The sequence below is a fragment of the Pleurodeles waltl genome, chromosome 3_1 (genome assembly GCF_031143425.1).
Source record: "Pleurodeles waltl isolate 20211129_DDA chromosome 3_1, aPleWal1.hap1.20221129, whole genome shotgun sequence".
NCBI classification, from domain to species: Eukaryota; Metazoa; Chordata; class Amphibia; order Caudata; family Salamandridae; genus Pleurodeles; species Pleurodeles waltl.
The window spans coordinates 1,865,309,908-1,865,333,614 of NC_090440.1; the positions used below are offsets into that span (position 1 = coordinate 1,865,309,908).

The 23,707-nt window shown below is 46.7% G+C and overlaps 1 protein-coding gene across 1 annotated transcript in view; it reads left to right on the plus strand.

The window, feature by feature from the left end:
• The window catches only part of C3_1H2orf80 (chromosome 3_1 C2orf80 homolog), a 457,377-nt gene extending 434,037 nt beyond the window's left edge, over nucleotides 1-23,340 (plus strand). Inside the window, exon 9 of the mRNA XM_069225947.1 lies at nucleotides 18,427-23,340. Within this exon, the coding sequence (XP_069082048.1) occupies nucleotides 18,427-18,507 (81 nt within the window). The 3' untranslated portion in view covers nucleotides 18,508-23,340. The remainder of the gene's footprint in view (nucleotides 1-18,426) is intronic.
• The last annotated feature ends 367 nt before the right edge of the window (nucleotides 23,341-23,707 follow it).

A 23,707-nucleotide genomic window follows, 5' to 3' on the forward strand; every position in this document is an offset into this window, starting at 1 on the left:
CTTCAAATGTGTCAATTACTTGCAGATGCGGGCCTCACCTTATATGCCAAAAAGTGTGAATTTCACAAAACAAAGCTCAAGTTCTTTGGACATGTATTTTCTTATGGAGTCATGGCTCCTGATCCTGACAAAAGTACGAGTAGTATCAGCCACCAGTCCTCCACAAAATGTCACCATGGTACGGTCTTTCTTGTTCATGGCCAGCTACTGTTCAAGGTACATTCATGACTTTGCCACAGTGAGTGCCCCTTTGCAAGACCTGACAAAATGAAATGCCCAGTTCAGATGGTGTGCTGAATGTGATAGCAGTTTCAAAAATACAAAACATGCAATTGAAATTGTGACTGAGATGGCTTACTTATATTTATGACTTTTGTTACGCAGAGCAGCACAGCAAGTCACCTTGCTGCCTTGCCCTGCCCTGCTGTATATTTATCCAATACACCACAATCCTGTCCTTTCCCCGTGCACTTGTGCACAATGGGCTGCTGAGCACCATGCAGGCGCATCTTTTTGGCACATTCTCAGGTTTACTAGGTTTGGTAAATCTGGAATTACTTTAAAAACCATGGAGTTGCATGGTAACACCCATGAAACACCCATGGAATGCTTCCCTGGCTCAGACTAATGCCATGCAGTGATATGCGCTGCATTGCATTATCCCAGATTTTTTAAGCCATTCAAAGCCAAGCAGAGTGGCTTTGGATGGCTTCAAAAATCTGCCTGCACTAGGTGATGGAAGAGCGATGCAAAACAGGTCATAAATATGGCTGGGAGATCACTGTTGATGCAAGCCAGGTGTTTAGAGCAAACCTTGCTTAGCATAATGGACATCCAAATGCTCAGAGACACATTGTGGCATACGGCAGTCAAAGTTTGTACGCCACAGAATGTGCCTATTCCCAGCCAGAAAAAGGAGAGTCTGGCAGTGGTATGGGCCTGTGAACATTTACATGTGCATTTCACAATCGTCATCGTCACAGACCACCAGGCGTTACCATTTTCAGCAATCCGGAAGCCAAGATAACCCCCTCTCATCGAGAGGTGGGGGTTGTGCCTACCAGAGTGCGGCTATATAATTGTCACAAGCCAGGCAAGAGTCAAAACCCTGCAGATTATTTCTCACGAGTACCCCTACAGCAGCACAGTTCAATGTCGAAAACTGATGAGGAGTACATCAACTTCATTGCCAAGTCCAGGGATCCTGCAGCTCTGTCCATTGAGCAGATCATTGCGACTACCAATGCTGATAAGGACATGTGTGCCCTTAAAGACATTATTGCAGCCAAGTCATGGAGACAGAGACCCTCATTACGAGTTCGGTGGTCAGCGGACTCCGTGATTGAAATGGTGGTCGCACTGCCACGGGCCCGGTGGTGAAGACCGGCATATCACAGGTACTGGGAAGGCACCTGCAGAACACAGCCAAGTTACCATTCGGCCCGCCACAGCTGAGGGCCTGGCGCAGCGGGTGCGGCTGGCGATAGCCATCTCCAGGCTGGCAGTCAGGCAGTATCCCACGACCACATTATGAGATTGGAGACCGCCAGGATTCACCGCCACGAAAAGCCTGGCGGAAAAAACAATATAAAAGGGAACACTTTCAGCAAAATAAGGCACATCATTAGGCACCATGGCACAGGAATTGCAACTCCTCCCAATGCTCTACCTGGCCATGCAACTCCCAGACCAGTGACGGTGACCAAGATACCAAACGTAAGTACACCAGCCTAGCACACTCTGGAGGAAACACACACAACACACACACACAACATGGGATGCCATGCCCACACACACACGCAAACAAACACACGTACCAACACACACACATACACACATACATACAACATACACGCTCATACCCACAACAATAACATAAACATGTGGAAGGAAAGCCAGGACTAGGTAGGAACCATTGGCACCAACGGTGTTGTGCCGCTCATATATTATAAATGTTAAAATCTGGAATAAAACTATGTACACACAGGCCCAAGGGCTAGTCCAAAAGTCCCACAGTGCCACGAGTACACTGGACACAAGGTGACGCCCCAACTTGACTCCTGACTGCAAAGTGCAGACCTCCACAGGGCAGGGGCATCAGGGGGTATGCAGGCACCTCAGGGGTGGGGGGGGCTTTGGGCTTGGAGGGGGGTCCTTTGCTCTGGGCTTCAAGGTGGGGGTCCTTGTGCCTGCCCTTGGAGGGGGGGACCGGAAGAGGGGGTTTGGGCTTTGCCTTGAAAGTGGAGGGAGTGGGCTTGGCCTTGGAAGTGGAGGAAGTGGGCATGGGCTTGGGTTTGGCAAGAGGAGCAGTGGATGTGTTGGGGCAGAAGTGGCAGGTGGTGGAGGGGCATAGCGAGGGCCTGTGGTGGACTGAGTGGCAGAAGGCAGAGGCCTCGGAAGAGTAGCAGGGTGCTTGGTGGGAACAGGGACTGGGGCAGTGGTGAGGAACAGGCAAAACTCTCTGAGGAAATGTTTTTGGGGGACACAAAAAGGTCAAGGTAAGGACGTTTGGGAGTGGAAGGAGTGGGTATGGTTGTGAGTTGTGTACGTGGTGGTGCCTTGGGTGCAGGTGCGTGGGTGGATGAAACATTGTATCGCCTCATCCTGCCAGCTTTCTCGACTGTTTCCTGGTGGTGCATGCTCTGAGGGCTGTCTGCCTTCACCCAGCACTGGAAGCCAAGAAGAAATCTCCTGTGGGTCGACGGAATCTTCCCCCTGCTAAAGCAGGCACCAAAAGACTGCATCACCGATCCTCTGGGTCCCCTCTCATCCTGACGAGCGTGGTCCCTGGAACACAGGAGCTGGGTCCAAGTGTCTCCCACAGTCCAATGGCCCTTCTGTCCAAATTTGGTGGCGGTAAGTTCTTGCCTCCACGCGCCAGACAGCAAACCTGTGTACTGCGTGATTTGCAGCTGCTCCGGCTTCTGAGCACTTCTCCAAGGATTCCTTCGTGCACAGCCTAGTCTGGGTCCCCAGCACTTCGTCCTGCAGTGCTAAACCCACTGAGTTGGACTCCGACATTGTGGGACCCTCCTTTTGTGACTCTGAGTTCACAGAACTTCCAAGTGCCTGCTCCGGTACTTCTGCGGGTGCTGCCTGCTTCTGCGGGGGCTCTCTGAGTTGCTGAGCGCCCCCCCTGTCACCTCCTCCAAGGGGCGACATCCTGGTCCTTCCTGGTCCCCAGCAGCACCCAAAAACCTCTACAGCGACCCTTGCAGCTAGCAAGGCTTGTTTGCGGTATTTCTGCGTGGAAACACTTCAACAACATCTAGCACACAGTGGGACATCTTCCATCCAAAGGAGAAGTTCCTAGCCCTTTTTGTTGTTGCAGAATCTTCAGCTTCTTCCACCCAGAGGCAGCCCTTTTGCACCTTCATCTGGGGTTTTCTGGGCTCCTGCCCCCCCTGGACACTATCGCGACACTTGGACTTGGTCCCCTTCCTTTTCAGGTCCTCAGGTCCAGGAATCCGTCTTCAGTGTTTTGCTGGTGCTTGTGGTTCTTGCAGAATTCCCCTATCACGACTATTGTGTCTTTCTGGGGTAGTAGGGTAACTTTACTCCTACTTTCTAGGGTCTTGGGGTGGAGTATTTTGGACACCCTTACTGTTTTCTTACAGTCCCAGTGACCCTCTACAACTTCCCATAGGTCTGGGGTCCATTCGTGATTTGCATTCCACTTTTGGAGTATATGGTTAGTGTTGCCCCTAGACCTATGTTTGCCTACTGCATCCTATTGTGATTCTAAATAGTTTTCACTACTTTTCTTACTGTTACGTATCTGTTTTGGGTTTGTGTGGATATAACTTGTGTATATTACTTACCTCCTAATTGAGGGTATTCTCTGAGATACTTTTGGCATATTGCCACTAAAATAAAGAACCTTTATTTCTAAGAACAAAAGAAAAGATACAGTTTGAATGGTATAATGCTACAAAATGGAGGAATGTCTAAATTATTAATAATATTTCTTCCTAGTATTTCAAAAACAATAGATGTTCAACCACAGTGGCTGTCATTTCCACCTCTTTGTTTTTTACATGCAACTAAATACTTTTTTGCTCAATTTTCTGTTGTATGACTCTTGTCACAAAGCAGTTGTTCCAGCACAGTCAGGCCGAGGTTTATCAAGCCCTTGCATTGCCCTTGCATCACGCATGGTGACACAAGCCAACACAAGGGCTTAGGTCAGCTTTATCAAGTGATGCAGAAGCCTTCCTCTGTCATTTTCTGGAACTTGTATGGTACAAGTGCAGCACTGTGTTGGCCTGCGTGATGCAGGAATTAATGTCTGCAAGACAGAGGTTCCCACACAAAATCCAATACAACATTAACCCAGTATGTATTACTAACATATCACTGCATGACACGTCTCATCCATGCGTTATAGTGCATAATATAGTAAAGATGGCGCGTCCATGAGGAATGAAAGTGGCATAGTGCAGCGCAATACATTCTCAGTGCTGTATGAGTCTTGATCCCTACACAAAATTGATGAGGTCACCTGTGAGATTTCGGGGTAAGTTGATCTGCAATTGGATGGCATTGGAAGGGCAGGTGGCAGGGAGTGAACTGGCACATAGCAGACAGGACGTACCTGGAACTAGGCCCGTATCATCCTTGCACGTGAACTTGGATCTGGGCTGTTTGACCAGGTGAGGATGCTCGAAATGGATGAGAAGGATGAGGCTGGCAATAGTACTGTATGTGAGAATAAAGTAAACAAGGTCAGTTGGCCTGTGACTTTGGAGGGCTTGTTGATGAACACAGACTGTGCTGTTTTAGGAATATAGCCCTGGGATGCTTATGAGCTGCGGGGTGCTAGTGCCAGGGCCATGGGATACTACAACTTATGTGATACCTTTTGGCATCCTGGCAGGTGAAATTTAGCTCAGGATAAGCCCTGTTCAGAGACAGGAACATCGGTTCTCTACTGACATCAGGCAGATGTGCAATAATTGTGAACCCAACAAAGGTTCTGGCCGGCTTCAGACTTTGACAATGAAGAAAGGAGCCTCTATTAATTCCAGAAACATATTGAGGTGATAGTTGTTTGAGATCCTGGTCTTCACATCTCAAAGGGCTACAGGTATACCTACCAACAGGATGTCATCTGCTTTCCCGTACCCACAATACTCAAACATACCTCTCGTAGGTGAAGCATTCGACTTCATCCTTGTTGTGGAAAAGATAGAAGGGGCACCATTATCCTTGCAAGGCCTCCTTGCTCAGTCCAGTAGAAAAGGCTGGATAAATATGCATTTGTAAGAGAACCCTTGCATGAGAGGTCAGAGCAACACCCCTCCCCACCCTCCCCCGCCAGTGATTCAGTGGCGGCAAAGCCAGATTATGATACTGAACCATCTTTGTGGGACATACCCACAGCTGTATGGGAGTCCTGTGCAATCTGAGATGAAAAATAGACATTGTACCCATGAACATAAATCTGCTGTGAGCACACCTTCAGAAAGTCCCAAATATGATGTTGAGGGTGGAAAATGAGTCTCAGACCATGCCATGGATGTTCAATGTATGGAGAGAGAAATGTCTGAAACAGAGCACTCAGTGACTCATTGAGTGAGCTGAGGATGCAGAAGGTTTCTCTTTGAACAAGAATGTTCACATAACAGGACTCACGAAAAATGAGGATGGATACTCTGTTGAACCGTTTGTTGAATGCTCTTGTTTCATGTGTTGAAGCCCAATGAAATGTTGAAGCTCACCTTGGTGGTGAGGACTCAAAGGGTCCCAGTGCTTTTGCCTCAACTGGGGATGGGTAGGTGCAACTTAGATTGAAAAATGTCTATATCCTCAGTTTCATGTCCATATGTATCAATTAACTCCCATGGATGGATGGTAACCCGTTGACTAAAAGGAATTGTGAATGTTAAAAATTAAAAAAAGAATGGGGAAATAGGAAGTTATCCATTGGACCACTACCACTTCTCAAGTAAACTTTAAAAACATAGTCAACTTTTCTTTTTAAATGCAGTCATGTTTCCTTTAAAGGAAATGGGCTGCATTTAAAAAAAACTTCACTTTATTGAAGTTAATCACAGACATGGTGGTCTGCAGACCCAAACAGGCTATCGTTCCTTTGATGGCCCCAATCAGAGTGAGTCATCATTTGTGACCTACCTGATGAATATTAAGGACTCGTTAAGAATTTGAATGTTCTGAACAAACTTATTTGTACATCAACTGATTCAGAAAATTATTTATTTATTATTTAGTGGCCATAAAAATATGGCTCGCACTTTGTGACCAGTATTTTCTTGCAGTACATAGTAGATGAGGCCCCACTGTACCTGGAAAGATTACATCTAGATCCAGGCGAGTTGCCATACTGCTAAAGAAATCAGCATTGTTTCTGGTAAATGTCATATAAATAAACTCTTATTGTTATATAGTGGCAGCGAATGGCACATGGAATGTGGAGAACATAACTCTGATGTTGGTGTATTACCTCATGACACTGTACAGTACAGAACTGGATGTGGCTGACACATATTTAAGATTTATGTATAGCTGTACTAATTTTCAAGAAAAGCCCAAACTGAGTGGGCATTCTCCAGACCAGTCTCCTATCTAAACTTTGAGACCTTGAGAATGAGGCCCTCATTACGACCCTGGCGGTTGGTGATAAAGTTGCGGCAATACCACCAACAGGCTGGTGGTAACTACCGCCAAATTATGGCCATGGCGGAAAGATTTCGGATAGACAGCCAATGTACCACACCGAACACCAGGGCGGAAACAACAGCCACCACGGTGGTAGCCGCCTACAGTCAGGAGGAAGTCAATGTTCCGCCTACCATATTAAGACACAGGAAACCGCCACCTTTTTCCGGGGCGGTACCACCGACATCAAAAGCCTGGTGGAAACTGAGCTCAGAAGGGAAAGGACTCACCATTGGAGACACAGGGAAAAACGACGCCACAACTGCATGTCATCCCCATGATCTTCTATGTTCTGCTATGTTCTGCTCCACCACGAACACCAATGCCGGCGAAGACGACGACGGTGATTACAGAAGCCTAGCACACAAGGGAGGGGAGGAGGAAAATGACAGTGTCACACACGCACAACACACACCACACACACACACACACCATACACACAACCAGATGCATTACAAAAACAATTTGACCCCGTAACTCGGATGAATAATGCAAGGACAAAATGATTTCTCAAAAGTGAATGTAATGAGCATGAAAATAAGTTAGGCAAGATAATAGATATATACATATGTATAGAAAAAGGGACACAGCCCAGTCCACAATTTGCGTAGGCCACATGGCCACAGGCCAAAGTCCAAGGCCACATATGTCACCTGCTTCAACACAGAGAGAACACTACAGGGTCATCAGTTGGTAAATAGGCAGGCACCACAGGGGGCCGGGGGGGTACCTCAGCTGGGAGATGTAACAAGACCACTGGTTGTGGAGGGGGCAACATGCCCTGTGCTTGGTCCAGTGGACTGCAAGGTCAGTCTCTCAGGTGGGTGTCATACCCACTGGTTGTGGAGGTGGCAACATGCCCTGTGCTTGGTCCAGCAGAGTGCAAGGTCACAGTCTGTCAGGGGGCCGGGGGGGCACCTCAGCTGGGAGATGTAACAAGACCACTGGTTCTGGAGGGGGAAACATGCCCTGTGCTTGATCCTGGGGAGTGATGGCCATGTGGGTGCCTTACCCACTGGTTGTGGAGGGGGCACCGTGCCCTGTGCTTGGTCCAGTGAGTGCAAGGTCACAGTCCGAGTGGACAGGCCGCACAGCAGCCCATTTGGGCAGGATTACATACCGTCCACCGCTGGTGACGGCTGCACAGTGGTGGTGCTGTTGGTGAGGGGAAGCTCATGCCCATCCCCTGCAACCTCAGATGGCTGCACAGTGGTGGTGCCGCTGGTGGGAGGAGGCTTCTGCCCATCCCCTGCAACCTCGGACGGCTGCACAGTAGTGGGGCCACTGGTGGGGGAGGCTCCTGCCCATTCCCTGCAACCTGGGACGGCTGCACAGTGGTGGTGCTGCTGGTGGGGGGAGGCCCCTGCCCATCCCCTGCAACCTCGAACGGAGGACAGTGGTGGTGCTATTGGTGGGGGGAGGCTCCTGTCCATCCCCTGCAACCTCGGACGGCTGCACAACCATGGTTGGTGGTGGGGGCCCTGTCACAGTTCCAGGCCCAGGCCCCTTGGTCTTCCTGCCTGCTGGAGCCGGCTCCTTTCCCTTCTTGCCTGCTGGGGCAGGCTCCTTGGTCTTCCTGCCTGTTGGGGCAGGCTCCTGTCCCTTCTTGCCTGCTAGGGCAGGCTCCTTGGTCTTCCTGCCTGCTGGGGCAGGCTCCTTTCCCTTCTTGCCTGCTGGGGCAGGCTCCTTGATCTTCCTGCCTGCTGGGGCAGGCTCCTTTCCCTTTAGGCTGGCTGGTGCAGTCTCCTTCCCGTTCAGGATATGTGGCCTGTATCCCTTTCCACCACGAGTGGGTGCTGTGACGACTGGGCCCATGGACTGTGTGGCTGAGGTGCTTGGCTGGGTTCTTCCTGCCCTTGCCATACGTGCATGATGGTGGGGAGGGGTAGGGAAGAGGTCAATGGTGGTTAGGAACAGTTTTTTAGGGACACTGGGGCATGAAGAGGCAGAAGGAATGGGAATGGAGGATGAGGGAGTGGTTGTTGGAGGTGTTTGTCTGCTGGATTTGGGTGCAGGTGCATGGGCTTTATGCTGCTGTGAGGTGGATGGCTGTTGGGTGTCTGAGTGCTTGCGTTTGTGTCTTTTAGGACGGGGGACAGACACAGTGGAAGAGGACACATGGAACGTGTGCATGGATGTTGTGGAGTTGTCTGCCAGTGAGGTGTGTGTTCTGCTTCGTGTGGTGATGATGTAGTGCGGGCAGGTGTGAGTGTGGATGAAACTGGGTGGGAGGTGGAGGATGAGGAGAAGGGGGAGACAGTGGAAATAGTGGATGTTGGTGTGTCTGCAACTGGATGGTGTTTGTGTGAGTGCCTGTGGGATGAAGTGTGGTGCTTGTGTTTGCCTGTGACACTCTTGGGTGTTATCTTGCGTGCATGCTCATCTGGCTGTGTGCTTGGGATGGGTTGGGGTTAAGAGGAATGGGACTTGGCAGTGGAAGTTGGAGGGGGGGACAGTAGGAACAGGGTCAATGGCTGCCATCAGAGAGGAGGCAGAGCTTGAATCGATCTCTGTTGGGCCGCCAATCCAGTGTGAATGCCCTCCAGGAATGCATTAGATTGTTACATCTGGGCTGTCAGCCCCTGGATGGCATTCACAATGGTTGGCTGCCCTACAGAGATGGATCTCAGGAGGTCAATAGCCTACTCACTCAGGGCAGCAGTGCTCACTGGGGCAGGGCCTGAGGTGCCTGGGGCAAAGGAGATGCCCACCCTCCTGAGTAAGCGGGCACGGGCAACTTGATGAGCAGCCGCTGGGAGGGCGGTTCTGGTACGGGGTGGCGGCTGTAGCTGGGGTGGTCACAGACGTGTCTGCCACCACCAGGGAGCTTCCATCAGAGGAGGTATCTGTGTCAGAACTGCCCCCTCCAGTCTCCGGCGTGGTGCTCCTCTCGCCCTCCATCCCACTGGTGCCCTCACCGTCAGTGGACTCTGCCTCCTGGGTCCTGTGGGATGCAGCTCCCTCCGTCGCCAGTGCCTCTGCTCCTCCGCCAGATGATGCTAATGCACATAAGGACAGGATGACAAAACAAGAACGGGGGGAAGAGACAAAGGATACACTTGGTCAGTGGCTGCACCAACACCACTGTTGGCGCAAACAGCACCCTTACTCACAGGGAACAGCCCTTCGCACTATGCCATTGCACTAACAGAGAAATAGCGGCCAAAGCATGGGGAGGGGCACACACCGCCAAATGCAGCACACCTGGGACCCACGCAGCCCTGACCAGTAGTGGATGCCTACGAGCTAGGTAGCAACATTTTCCCTTTTGAACCCTAGCCACCAGAGACCTACGCTGCAATGTCAGACCTGGCCTAGGGGAACCCACTTACACACATCCCCCACTCGGATACCACCCTACCATGCGTAAGTTGTAATAATGGGGACTGAACTCACCCCCTTGTGGCTGCTGTGATGCCCTCAAGAGCCCATCCAGCTCAGGATAGGACACTGTCATTATGCGGGCCATCGGGGGGGGTCAGGGTTCGACGGGCACCCCTTACTCGTTGGGAGGCCATCCGTAGCTGGGCCTCTGCCATCTTCCATGCCTACCATTTCTGACAGTGGGTGCTCCACCTGCCATAGACCCCAGGGGTCCACACCTCTTTGGTGATGGCACGCCATATACCCTTCTTTTGATGGACGCTGACCTGCAGAAGCAATGGACACAGAAAAATAAATTTAGACAAACAGTCCTGCCTGTTAAACATATGGCCCACCATACCCATTTCCATCACCATTTACACACACATGGCCCAGCACACAACCTGTACGCCGCCCAGAGGACATCCACCCACCCCCCTTACACAAGGCCTTCACACACACAACTCCATGCATACATGCCACATGCATCGTGGCCACAGTGTACTCACCTGTTGGTCTGGAGGCCCACACAGCAGTCCATACTGGGGAAGGACCCTATCCACCAGTCTCTATAACTCCTCCGAATTGAAGACTGGGGCCCTTTCCCCGGTCACACAGGCCATGGTAGGTTCCAGACACAGGTCACAGCAGCACATGCAGTGTAGGTCCTCTCCTATGGAAGGTCAGGTAGCAATTGAGGAATCAAATAGAAAATGGCAGGCACGTCCGCAGCAGTTAAACCGCCACCGCCGGCGCAGATCACCATTGGCCAAGGTACCCCATAGGGCCCAATTATAACCAATAAGGAGTTTTATGGTGGTTCCCGACCACTTTCTGCAACGGCGCACAACATCAGCGGAATCACCTCACTTCCACCTGTCCCCCCACACAGGACAGGTGGGCGCCATTTCGGGGGGGGGGGCAGGCCCTGGAATAATGCTGCGTCACAAGAGATATTAGGACATACTGGACAAATCACAATGACCCATAAGAGGTTTACAGGATGCAAAGTTCTGTTTTAGTACCATTGTGCAATTTGTGACCGACTCCTCACTCTTATGTCCCTTAGATTGCTACCGCTGCGGATGAATAGGAGATGGAGACATACCCCTGTGTACAGACCCCTGGTAGACTTGGCAACACTGTAAGACAGGCACATTATCCTCACCTATAGACTGGACATGGCCACAGTCACAGAGCTGTGTGCCCAGTTGGAGCCTGACCTGATATCTGGTATCCGTCACCCCACTGGGATCCCCCATCTTGTGCAAGTGCTATCAGTGCTCCATTTCCTGGCAACTGGTTCTTTCCAAGTGACAGTGGGCTTGGCAGCAGGAATGTCACAGCCAATGTTTTCAATAGTTCTGACAAGAGTGTTGCCTGCCATGATTAAACACATGTGCAGCTACATTGTATTCCCCCAGGTTGAAGATTTGGCCACAGTGAAGGCCGAGTTCTATGCAATGGGACATATCCCCAACATAATTGGGGTGATTGATGGAACACATATTGCATATGTCGCCCCTGCCAGGATAAACAGGTGTTCAGGAATCGGAAGAGTTTCAACTCTATGAATGTACAGATGGTGTGCCTTGCGGACCAGTATACCTCCCAGGTCAGTGCTAAGTATCCTGGGTCGGTGCATGATGCCTTTGTCCTGAGGAATAGCAGTATCCCAAATGTGATGGGCCAACTACAGAGGCACAGGGTATGGCTAATAGGTGAGCCCTGGTCCCCACCCAGTATATGCTGGTGTATGGTTATGGTGAGGGCCATAAGGGATAGTGTGTGGCTAAATGTTGTCCCTCAATATTTCAGGTGGCTCTGGTTACCCCAACCTATCATGGCTGCTGACCCCTGTGAGGAATGCTAGGACTAGGGTAGAGGAACGTTATAATGAGGTACATGGGCGAACCAGAAGGATAATTGAAAGGACCTTTGGCCTCCTGAAGGCCAGGTTCCTCCCCTAACAGGTGGATCCCTGTGCTACTCACCAAAGAAGGTCTGCCAGATAGTGGTGGCATGCTGCATGTTGCATAACCTGGCCCTCAGGCTCCAAGTTCCATTCCTGCAGGAGGAGGAGGAGACTGGAGATGCACGTGTGCCAGCTGTGGACCCTGTGGACAGTGAGGATGAGGACAACAGAACATCTGTGATCAGACAATACTTCCAATGACACACAGGTAGGACAGTGTTACTTCACATTTCAATGATATTTGTTTGAATTTGTGTGGCAATGGCATGCTGATATTTCCCACTTCTATGCCCACTTACTGTTCCCTCTGGCAATTCATTTTGTAGATAATGGTGACCTCACATATACTCCTGGTGTGATCACTGCAGCCAGCTACAGGTCATTAATCTATGCTCATTTTCTGTACAGTTGATTTGCAATGTTTGTACCTGTTTCAATTAATACATATTTGATGTACATGACATACTTCAAACTTCTTTTTTTCCAAGGGTGTTTATTGAAGTGCTAAAAGATTGAGGGGCAAGTGCAATGGGATGGGGTGATGATGGAGGAAAGTTTAGGGTATTGTTCTAGTCTGTTTGTAGCACAGGTGCATTGTCCAAGGGGACATAGGAAGGGGAGCAACGGCAGTTCAAGATGGACAGGGTGACAGGGTGGGACACAAGGGTGACAATCAGGAGATTGTCATTTCCTGGCAGGGGTCTTGGCAAGTGTCTCTGGCTCCTGTTTGGATCACAGGGAACGTTTGCGGGATGGTTCTCCTGCAGGGGGTGGAGTGCTGGTGGCCTGTGAGTCCTGTGCAGGGGCCTCCTGGCCACTAACGGCAGCGGAAGTGGAAGGCTGTTCAGATGTCTGGCTAGTGGCAGGGGCCCGCTGGTGTGAGACTGCCTCGCTCATAATATTGGCCATGTCTGTCAGCACCCCTGCTATGGAGATCAGGGTGTTGGTGATGGCCTGCAAGCCCTCCCTCATCCCCTGGTACTTTCCCTCCTGCAGCCACCTGTTCCCCTACACATTGTCCAGGATCTGGCCTATTGTGTCCTGGGAATGTTGATAGGCTCCTAGGATCTCTGCAAGTGCCTCCTGGAGAGTCGGTTCCCTGGGTCTGTCCTCCCCCTGAGGCACAGCACTCCTCCCAGTTTCCCTGTTGGCCAGAGCCTCTGTCCCCTGAACCGTGTGCCCACTGCCACTGACCCCAGGTCCCTGATTGTCTTGGGTATGAGGTGTGGCCTGGGATCCCTGTAGAGGTGGACACACTGCTGATTGACGTGACCTGGGGACAGAGGTGTGGGTGCGCTGGGTGGGTGCTGTGGTGGTGTTTCCTGATGGGGTGTGTGACTAGGCCTGGGTGTCCAGAGGTCCCTGATGGGCCAGGTACGTCATCCAGATCCTGAAGGCCAGAGTTGCTGTCATCACTGTGGGCCTCTTCATTTAGGGAACTGGATAGTACTGGCACCTCCACCTCCTCTCCACTGACATTGGCTGGGGTACCTGTGGGGATGTAAATGATGTGTTATGGTTTCTGTGTCTGACATACTGTGCATCCGTGGCTTGCCCTCTCTGGTTGGATTTGCCCTGGCAGCTTTCACTTGTGTACGTTGGTGTATGGTGGGATAGTTAGTTCTCTATAGTGTGCATGATTTAGTGATGAGTGTCCATGCAGGGCTGTGAGTGATGTCCATGCACTGGTATAGCATGCATGGCTTGGCATTGGGATGATTGGAATGTGATGGTGGGGTGTGTGGGAAGTGGTGGAGTGATGGGAGTGAGGGTATGTGATGGCAAGCAGGTAGGGGGGTGGTAGTAGTAGAGAGTTGACTTACCAGAGTCCAGTCCTCCTCCTACTCCGGCCAGGCTCTCATGATGCAGGATTGCCAAGACTTGCTCCTCCCATGCTGTAAGTTGTGGGGGAGGAGGTGGGGGTCCACCGCTAGTCCTCTGCGCAGCGATCTGGTGTCTTGCTGCAATGGAATTAAACTTCCACTGTAGGTCGTTCCACCTCTTCCTGATGTCATCCTTTGTTCCTGGGTGCTATCCCACGGCATTGACCCTGTCCACGATTCTCCGCCATAGCTTTATCTTCCTAGCTATCGATGTCTGCTGCACCTGTGCTCCAAATAACTGTGGCTCTACCCTGATAATTTCCTCCACCATGACCCTTAGCTCCTCCTCAATGAAACAGGGGTGTCTTTGTGGTGCCATGGGTGTTGTGTGAGGTGTGTTGGTGAGGTTGTGTGGGGTAATGTGTTGGGGTGTGTGATGTGGACTGCTGAGTGGTGTATAGGTGTGAGTAGTGTGTGGCTCTAGTCGTGTCAGTGGTCTTGGTGTCTCTCTGCTGGCAATTGTTTGAAATGGTAAAGGGTTGTGGGTATTTTGGTTGTGTGTTTTATAGTTGTGTGGGTGTGGTGTGTGTATGGGTATCAGGTGTGTGTTATTTAAATTGACCAATGTAGTGTTGTTTTGTTTGTGTATGTCCATTTTGAGCGCGGCGGTATGTACCGCTAATGGTTTACCACTGTTGAATGGCCGCTCTGGTGATTCGTGGGTCATAATGTGGTGGGCGTTGTTCTGTTGGCGTAACGGTGTGGGTTTTGATGCCACCAGTTTATCACTGACCTTTGGTGTGGCGGATTTGTGTGTGTGGCAGAATTCTGTCGGATTGGTGTATTTGTGTCATAATATGGTGAACGGATATCTGCTGCGGCGGTGGTAAGTTGGCAGCCTTCAGCATGACGGTGAATGGGATTTACTGCCAATGTTATAATGAGTGCCTGAGTTCCTTGCAAGACCTTAGTAACAATATATAGGTTGCACTAGATTAACTTGTAAAATAGAGATCAATCTGCATTTTTCCCCATTCGGGATAACAGACATAACATTAGATGACTGTATGAGTGTAACATAGCAAAGCCGTCATTGGTCCTTGCACTGTATGCACCAAAGACTTCGACTCACTCAAATGGGCATACATGCCGGAAGTATTAGGAAGCATAAGCTTTTGCTCCTGTTGAAGCTGTTTTCCCTGGAGAGAAACAATGCAGGGATTCCTGTTTTCCCTCTTACTTTTAGCTGTAGTACTGGGGCCACCAAAGGACTGGATTCTTAGTCTTAGTTTGCTCTCCCAGTTTGATGAGAGAGTTATTATATGTGAATGGTAACCCTCTGTATCTTGCTGACCCAGCTGCTTCTACTTGCAGGATCCAGTATGTATTCAGAATATTCTGTAGATATTTTGCATTTACATTAACTTACATAAATCAGTGCCCTGGTCTGTTTCAGTCTGGTATAACATGTCTGTCTACGCTGCTCCTTTAAGAGTAATGGTTCCACATGCTCATTTTTATTCAAAACCTTGCCCAGTTTTAGAGCATTGTTCCACTCTCCATGCTGGGTAAGACAGCATAGTACAAAATGATTGTATCCCTTTGAGAATTTGCCATATTGAGTCCCAGAGGTTTTCTTTAAAAAAGTGGATGCCACATCCCATTGACTTATATCATCATCAGTGTACTTGTAAGTGGCTAGCAGAATGGTATGTCATATAACGAGGGCCTGTAAATGGAGTGCTAACAGTGTGCCTGCAGCACTTATTGTTCTACCCACTTAAGTAGCCTTTCAAAACATCTCATGTCTGCCATTGCAGCCTGTTAGCAGTTTTAAACTGCCAATTTGACTTGGCAAAATAACCCCTTTGCCAAGCCTAAAACTCCTTTTTTAATACAGTTTTGTAGCATCACATTGCACTTATTAAAAAAACACATAGCTTAAAATTTCACTTACGAAACCCTCTACACGATTGTTATATATTCTTATTCTTGTTTCTTTATGGAATATTCCAGGTATTACATTTCGGGCAGCAGTTGGATTTTTGGCATTATTGTCCAAGAGTAGTCTTGGGAGCTGCAGCCTGTTAGAATTTTCACAAATCATCTTGCTATACATTCCATCTAATTGAGAAACGTTTACATATTCTGAGGTTATTTGGGAAATCAGGCACCGCTTTTACACCTCATAAAGTTGTTAGACAACCATTGTCTACTACATCCACAGAGAGAGAGTAAAACTAATAACCCCTGTCTAAAGCTGCAATTGACCCAGGAGCCCTTGACCAGGAACCTCTTTGTCAAAAGATTTCATGTGAATTTACTGTACTTTACACAGATGGCGAAAGAAGCACCTGGATGCACTTCTAAATCACAGCATCTCATTCTGCTCACAAGAACCTGAATAGAAGGATTTAACAAAGTCGTTTGGTTTTCAAACACATTTAGTAACAACAATGGGTTCTTGATCACTGTAGGAAAGGCTCATAAGCAAGCAATCCTCAGAGCAGAAATGCGGTATTATGATGCAGTAAGGAATTGTAATCATTCTTCTCCAGTTGTTTTCAGAAAGATATTGTTCTTGATCCACAGCCCCCCTACCTGCTCCCATTTTATTTGGTATACAATAATTATGGGGGAGCGCAGGACCCTACGAAATCTGGATAAAAAGTGTCTCGCCCAAATATTGGGTGGATCGGGAATAGGGTTAACTTCAAAGACTGTGTGACAATGTGTTCCCAGAGGCAAGATTCAAAAAACCATTAAAAAATACACAATAAGAAAGGAAATACTCAAAAAGGAAGTTTGAGATTAGAAATTAGAACTTAAAATACCCTTAACACCTTAGCCCTAACCCACTATCTGAATATTAATTCACCCTGTCTGATCTAATGTCGTCCGGAGGTGTTAGAACACTAGGGGCCTGATTTATACTTTTTTAGCGCCGCATTCGCATCATTTTTTGACGCAAAAGCGGCACAAACTTACAAAATTCAATTATATTTTGTAAGTTTGTGCTGCTTTTGCGTCAACAGAGAACCATTCTGAATGAATGCACTACATTGTGTAAGCAGTAAAGACCTTGCAGAATGCAGCAAAAGGGCTTCCTCGAATTATCTATTCGAGAGCAATGTCATACAGAAATAAAAAAAAATCAGTGTCTTGCTGCATGAAGTATCAAGAGAGAAATAAAAACACAAATTGATCATCATGATTTAGCATCTTGTTTTGAACAAGATGGTGTTGAGGCCTAACTGAGGCATAGTTAGCCTGAGCCATAAAAAGCACACTTAAACACATTGTAATAATAGCTGTATATCAATGTACACATGCAAAGTCCAAAGCAGGGGGTATATTTACTACAAATTGATGCAATGGAGTGCTGCAAGGCAACTTGTTGCATTACATGAATGAGAGAGAGTTGAAATGTGACATATTTACAGAGATATTGCACGCATCAGCTCTCTCTCTGCTCTGGCACATTTGTGGCTGCCTTGTGCCAATGAAAGCACCAATGCACCATGATGCAAGGGTGTCTGCGTTAAAAGGAGGATTTATTTTGCAGGAAATAATACTTTCCTGCACAAAAACAGTCCTTAAAGGCATTTTCCTTTTTCTGCGTGTGCTACAAAATGCAGCTCACATGGAAACAGGAAATAACGAGGAGAAATACAGATATTTTCCCTTGTTACGCCTGGTTCGGGGAGGCTTAGTATTTTGACATATTCCCAAGTTTACAAGCCTTTGTAAATATGAGAATGCACCAAAATATATGCGTGGATGCATGGGAACGCCCATGGCTACCCCTTGGAAGTCATCCCCAATGCAAAGAAACGCAATTAACTTGCATCATTTTGAATTTAATAAACCATGCAAAGTCATGCAAGGTGGCTGTGTGCGGCTTAGTAAATGTCAAAAAGGATTTTGCATTGAGGCTGTGCCATGAAAGTGATGTAACTCCAATGCAAATCCTTAGTAAATGTTCCCCTTGGTTTAGGAAGCACCTGGCAGAGGATGCCTGGTGGAGAAATTACCATAATGGTTTGGTCATAATTGATATTAAGTACAGGGATAACTGACGGAGAAATTGAAATAATGGTGTACTGTCTATGGCGAAGAACTACTCCATTCTAGCATCTTTTAAAACCATATATGACATTCCCTCTGCTTCCTACATCTTAAGGCTCCAACCAGGACTCCCAGAAAGAACACTCAGCAACTAGGAGAAAGAAGAAGGATACTGACATTTTGTGTGACGACTGAGAGGAAAGACAGTAGCATTGCCCAAAGTTATGCAAGTGCTGTTAAAAACTCTCTTTCTGGATAGACATAATGAAGCTATCACATTACACTGAATAAGGGCAAAGTAAGTATTGGTTCTAGATGTATTGTAATCCCTATCAGAGTGCCCCATACAGGTGTGTCAATCCTGGAAGGAGGAACATGGGCCCACACACATGTAACACCAGACAGCAAGGCTTTCTTTGTGCTGCTGCTACCTAAAGCAGTGCTAACACGTGATAGTTGAATGAGCTTTCCTCTTTCCTTATCAAATGAACTCCAGTCTGTCTTTTTTCTTATTTGCAGGACTCAGTAGGAAATTTACATGATCAGAAGAATATAGCGGAGGACCCTGAAACAGGCGAGGAGGCCGCAGAACAACTCTAAAACAGAAGATGCCTAGATGGCTTGGGAAGTTACTGTTAAAAGTACAGTGACTTTGAGTCTACCCTTTCCAAACTCCAGCAATACATTAATTTCTTGTGATAAAATGTTGTGTTAAAATTCTTTAGTGATAAACCATCTAATTGCTTCTCCCTTCCTCAGTCAATTTTTTCCTTGGTATTCTCCTGTTTTACCAGATTTCCCCACCACAACGAATAGTAGAAACTGCTGATCCTGACTGCAGATAGCTGTTCTCCAAAGCCATGCTGTCTTGCCGCCTTACAATGTTTCTCTGCTCCTTGATTCTCCTGAGAAAGGTTATTCATAGGAAAAGACTTTGCAGATCAATGTGATCTACAGCAGAAAATAAATGTTTGAGATCCAACCGGGCAGTCTGAACCGAAATGGTAAACTAAGAGTCAAAATGTGGCCATTGGATTGGCAGGTCTCAGGTATGAGAACACGTTGTATATCCAAAAGTAAGCCACAGAAGAAATACAACTAGATCTGGTGCCATAAATGGGACCATCTGATAGAGACGTCTAGCTGCAGATTTCTTACCTTTGGATTTCCCCAGGGATCAGACTGAAACCAAAAACTTTTGCTTGAGTGCCGTGCCGTCGGTTGGCTCCTTTTGATTCCGCATGGCGTCGTTGTTGGCACCAGATATACCATTGCGGTCACCTGTATTGACGCCACCCAGGGGGGTGGATGTCAGTTCTTTTCTTTCTGCACCAGTTAGGCAGACCGGAGTGTGCTACACCACTGTCATTTTTTGACTGGCATTTTTTGATGTTTTTGTCAAGTATTTTTGTAAAGTTTGTCGAGATGACATCTAGCAAGGTAGGATTCAAGCCGTGTGGTGTCTGTTACCGCGCTATGTCGGTTACGGATCCTCACCTTGTCTGCCTATGCTGTGTCTACCAGATAATGCGTTACCGAAGGTAAGTAACTTGTTCGTCGGGTGTTCTTCCAGAATATCGAATTCAAAATATCTAGGCATGCAAATATCAAGGGCAAAATATTGAATCCAAAACATTGAAAAGTAAATCATGATAGATTTTTTGCATCTAACTTCACATACATGTACCATGGTCAATACAAATATGTGTAGACCTATCTATAACACTAATAGTCACTCAAGTTGTATTTGAAGTGATGTGATGTAAGAAGCAGAACTAGCTGCTTGCCTCACACCTGAAACCTTCGTAACTGTATGGTGCATTTTTCATGTTTTTGATTGTATATGTTGAATAACACAAGGTGTGCATATAAACATATGTAGTTAGTGAATTCTGATTGCTGAAAAAGGCATCAAGCCCTGCCATAATGCCACTTTCCTGCATTTTTTGCTTTTCAGTGACCTGTGTACACTCTAAATAATTTCTGTCAATCACAGTAATATCTTTATCTGAGAAATATATGGTTGTCACCAAACATACCTTTACTGTTTTTAATTTGTTTGTTTCTACATGCACTGTAACTAATTATAGCATATAGAATAGTTTGTTGGAAGTTTTAAATTCTATATTACAGTTTGACAAACACACATCACAAAACACAACTTGTGAAGAGCAGCAACCCGGTGTGAAGAAATCCTGAGGTCTGATATTAGAAACATTAATATATGTTCCTTCAAATGTTGGTTAAAATGTGGTTACTTCTCCAGGTGACTAGCCATTGAATGGCTGTGGGTAGGACTATCAGATAATTTCATGTCATCTGGGATATCACTGTATTCTTTGGCTGTCTTTTTTGCAAACCATTGTAGTGTGATTACTCAGTTCAGTTGGTTCATGTGACTTCAACCAGGACTTTATTTCACAAGTAGGCTGTTAAACCACTGCCCATCTTATTTTGTGTGATTTGTGTTCTGTATGTCTGTCATGTATGTACCCATGACGATTTGAGTGTTCTTTATAAAATACATTTTACCTTTGCCAAGTCTAGAACCCATTTCCTTTTACCTTTGATGATCTCTTGTAACTTTGTTGTTTCTGAATCTCTGGAACTGTCTGTGGACGCTGAGACTTAAATGATTTGGTTTGTCTGCGCATCTCTATATTCTGTGCAGGTTTTTATCTAACTGGTACATTGGACTTTCTACAGTGAATATAGGCAAACCCCTAGACAATAAGTAATTCAAATAGTCATAGCAATAATAATGGTTTGATGTGGGAGATAGGTTTATTTAAACAATACATTAACATATGTGAATTAGCCATTTGCAGTCTGTACAACACACTGACCTTAACCCCTCCTGGAGCTTTGCCCTCTCAGTGCTGAGCCCTTTTTGGCTGTTTGGGGTAATTTATGCTTCGGGCTTCATAACATAAAGCTAAGTGAGATTTATGATTAGATTTTTTGTTTTTATATAGCACTCAAATGACCTTGGGCGTCTTGGCACTGCTGCTGTCATAGGTAGAAGTAGTGGCAAAAAACAAAGAGAGTAACATTAGTGACTAATGAGCCAGGTCTTAAAATTTTTCCTAGAGGACAATAGATCTTAGCAGTTCTTTAGATTCATGGGGAGAGAGTTCCACAATTTAGCTCTCCTCTAGAGGAAACTCCTATCTCCCAATGATGCTCGTTTGGCCCTGGGCAGCAATAGGCATGTGGTTTCCAAGGATCTGAGCTTCCGGGACAGTATGTACCAGATAAATCTGTCCTGAAGGTAGCCTGGGTCGATGGTATGCAATGCCTCAAAAGCTATACAAAGAGCTTTAAAATCCATTCTCTTAGCCACTGGAAGCCAGAGTAGCTCAATCAAGGCCTAAGACACAGCCTGATATTTTGGAAATCCCAACAGGAGCCGGACCGATGCATTCTGTAGCATCTGAAATTTATGGAGAATTATTTTCTGGATGCCCATAAATAGGGCATTACCATCGTCCAATCTGGCTAGGACAACAGTGTTGACCACCGTTTTTTGGAGGTCTGGGGGAATGAAAAGACAAACTTTCCTAATAATTCTTAAGGTAAAAAATACTGATGAAATTAGGGTATTAACCTAATCTTCCTAACTAAGTTTATTGTTAAAGACAATACCAGGTTCTTCACTTTCCACACTGGTAAAGGACGTGCCCCTATTTCCGGAAGCCACCAAATTGATTTGTGACCTAAATGAGTTGTCTTTGCCTAGAAGAAGGACCTCAGTTTTCCCAGTATTAAGCTTTAAACAGTTTAGCCTCATTCAGCTGCCTACCTGAGACATACAGGAACTAAATTTTAGGCAGTGTCTTCCTGATTACTGGATACTGATACCACTATGTGGGTATCATTGGGATATGACACCACAGAGAATCCAAAAGATTTGATCAGTCATGACAGTGGGGTGATGTAAAGATTAAAGAGAGTAGGACTCAATGATGAGCCCTGTGGCACCTCGCACAGCAGACAAAATTGGTCAGAAATGAAATCACCCATGGCTACATGTTACACTCTTTCCATTAGGAAGGATTTTTGATCAAGCTGAGAGCAAGACCACTTATTCCCAGCTCGGAGAGCCAGTCAACCAGGATGGTATGATTGATCGTCTCAAAAGCTGTAGAGAGGTCCAGTAATATCAGTGCAGCCTTGCTACCTATAATGGACCTTAGCTCCTCTGATGCGACCACCAGCGATGTCTCTGTACTGTGGACCCTTCTAAATCCATTTTTGTGTACAGTCCAGCAGCCTGTTAGTTTCAATGAATAACATACCTTCAGTATTCAATGCCTTCTCCAATAGCTTAGCTGGAAAAGGTAGTCTAATCATTGGCCAGACAGTTATATGCACTTGTGGATCCAAATAGCTTTTTTAATAAAGGTAGAATGGAGGCCTTCTCCCACTCAAAAGGGAAGTAACCAGTGTTATTTAGTTCATTCAAAATTGTGGTTGGATGTTTAATATTCCTGGGACAAGAAGCACAGATTTTGGGAGGGGAGAGGTCCAAAGGAGATTCAGATTTGGTAGATTTTATTGAGACACCTGCTCCGTACTGAGCAACGAAAACTTATCAAAGACAGCAGGTGAAGGTCACAAGCCATTGGCTGTTGGGGATATAGACAGTGTTTGATTATTGGTTACATAGGTGTCAAAAACTTCCTCTACGTCTGTCTTAAAGATTTTGCCTCGAGTATTGCAAAACTCTTGGCTACTATTATTATTGCTAGGCACATGCATCTTTGCAAGGCTTTTCAAAGTGTTGAAAAGCTCTTTCCCAGAATTATTGGACTGTAGAATCTTGTTGGAAAAGTATTTGGGTTGTTCCTCTAATATAAGCTTTTTATACTCTGCAAAGGATTGCTTGTAAATCTCTCGGTACTGAAGATCTTTCCTTCTACACAGCTGTTTCTGGGCTCTTCACCTCTCAGAAAACCATGGTTCTGACCCTTTATCAAACCATGCAAGGCCACCTTGTGTGGCCCTGCATGGCTTGATAAATGTAGAGTAATGCAAGGTAGTGCAAAACTTTGCCTTGCATTGCTCTGCCCCAGGGAAGCGTTCTATGGGTGAAGCGTGAGTGTTCACATGTATAAACCCAGGGATTTTGGTGCATTCACAGATTTACATTTAGTGGTAGATCTGGGAATGCATCAAATTTCTACGTCTCCCCAGGTGAGGCATAACAAGAAGAAATATCTTTATTTCTCCTTGTAGGAGGCTGACCTGGCTTATAGTGGGTACCTTGTGGTACTTACACCCTGTGCCAGGTCCAGTTATCTCTTATTAGTAGAATAGAGGTGTTTCTAGCAGCTTAGGCTGATACAAGGTAGCTATGGCAAAGCAGCTTAGGCTGAACTAGGAGACATGCAAAGCTCCTACTATACCACTTATATCATATAGCACAATATCAAAAGAAAACACAATACTCAGAGTTACTAAAAATAAAGGTACTTTATTTTAGTGACAATATGCCAAAAGTATCTCAGAGAATACCCTCACTTAGGAGGTAAGTAATATACACAAATTATATGTATACAAACCCAAAACAGATAAGTAACAGTAAGAACAGTAGTGCAAACAATGTAGAATCACAATAGGATGCAATAGGTAGACATAGGCCTAGGGGCAACACAAACCATATACTCCAAAAGTGGAATGCAAATCACGAATGGACCCCAGGCCTATGGGAGATGGTAAAGGGTCACTGGGACTGTGAGAAAACAGTAAGGGTGTCCAAAATACCCCACCCCAAGACCCTGAAAAGTAGGAGTAAAGT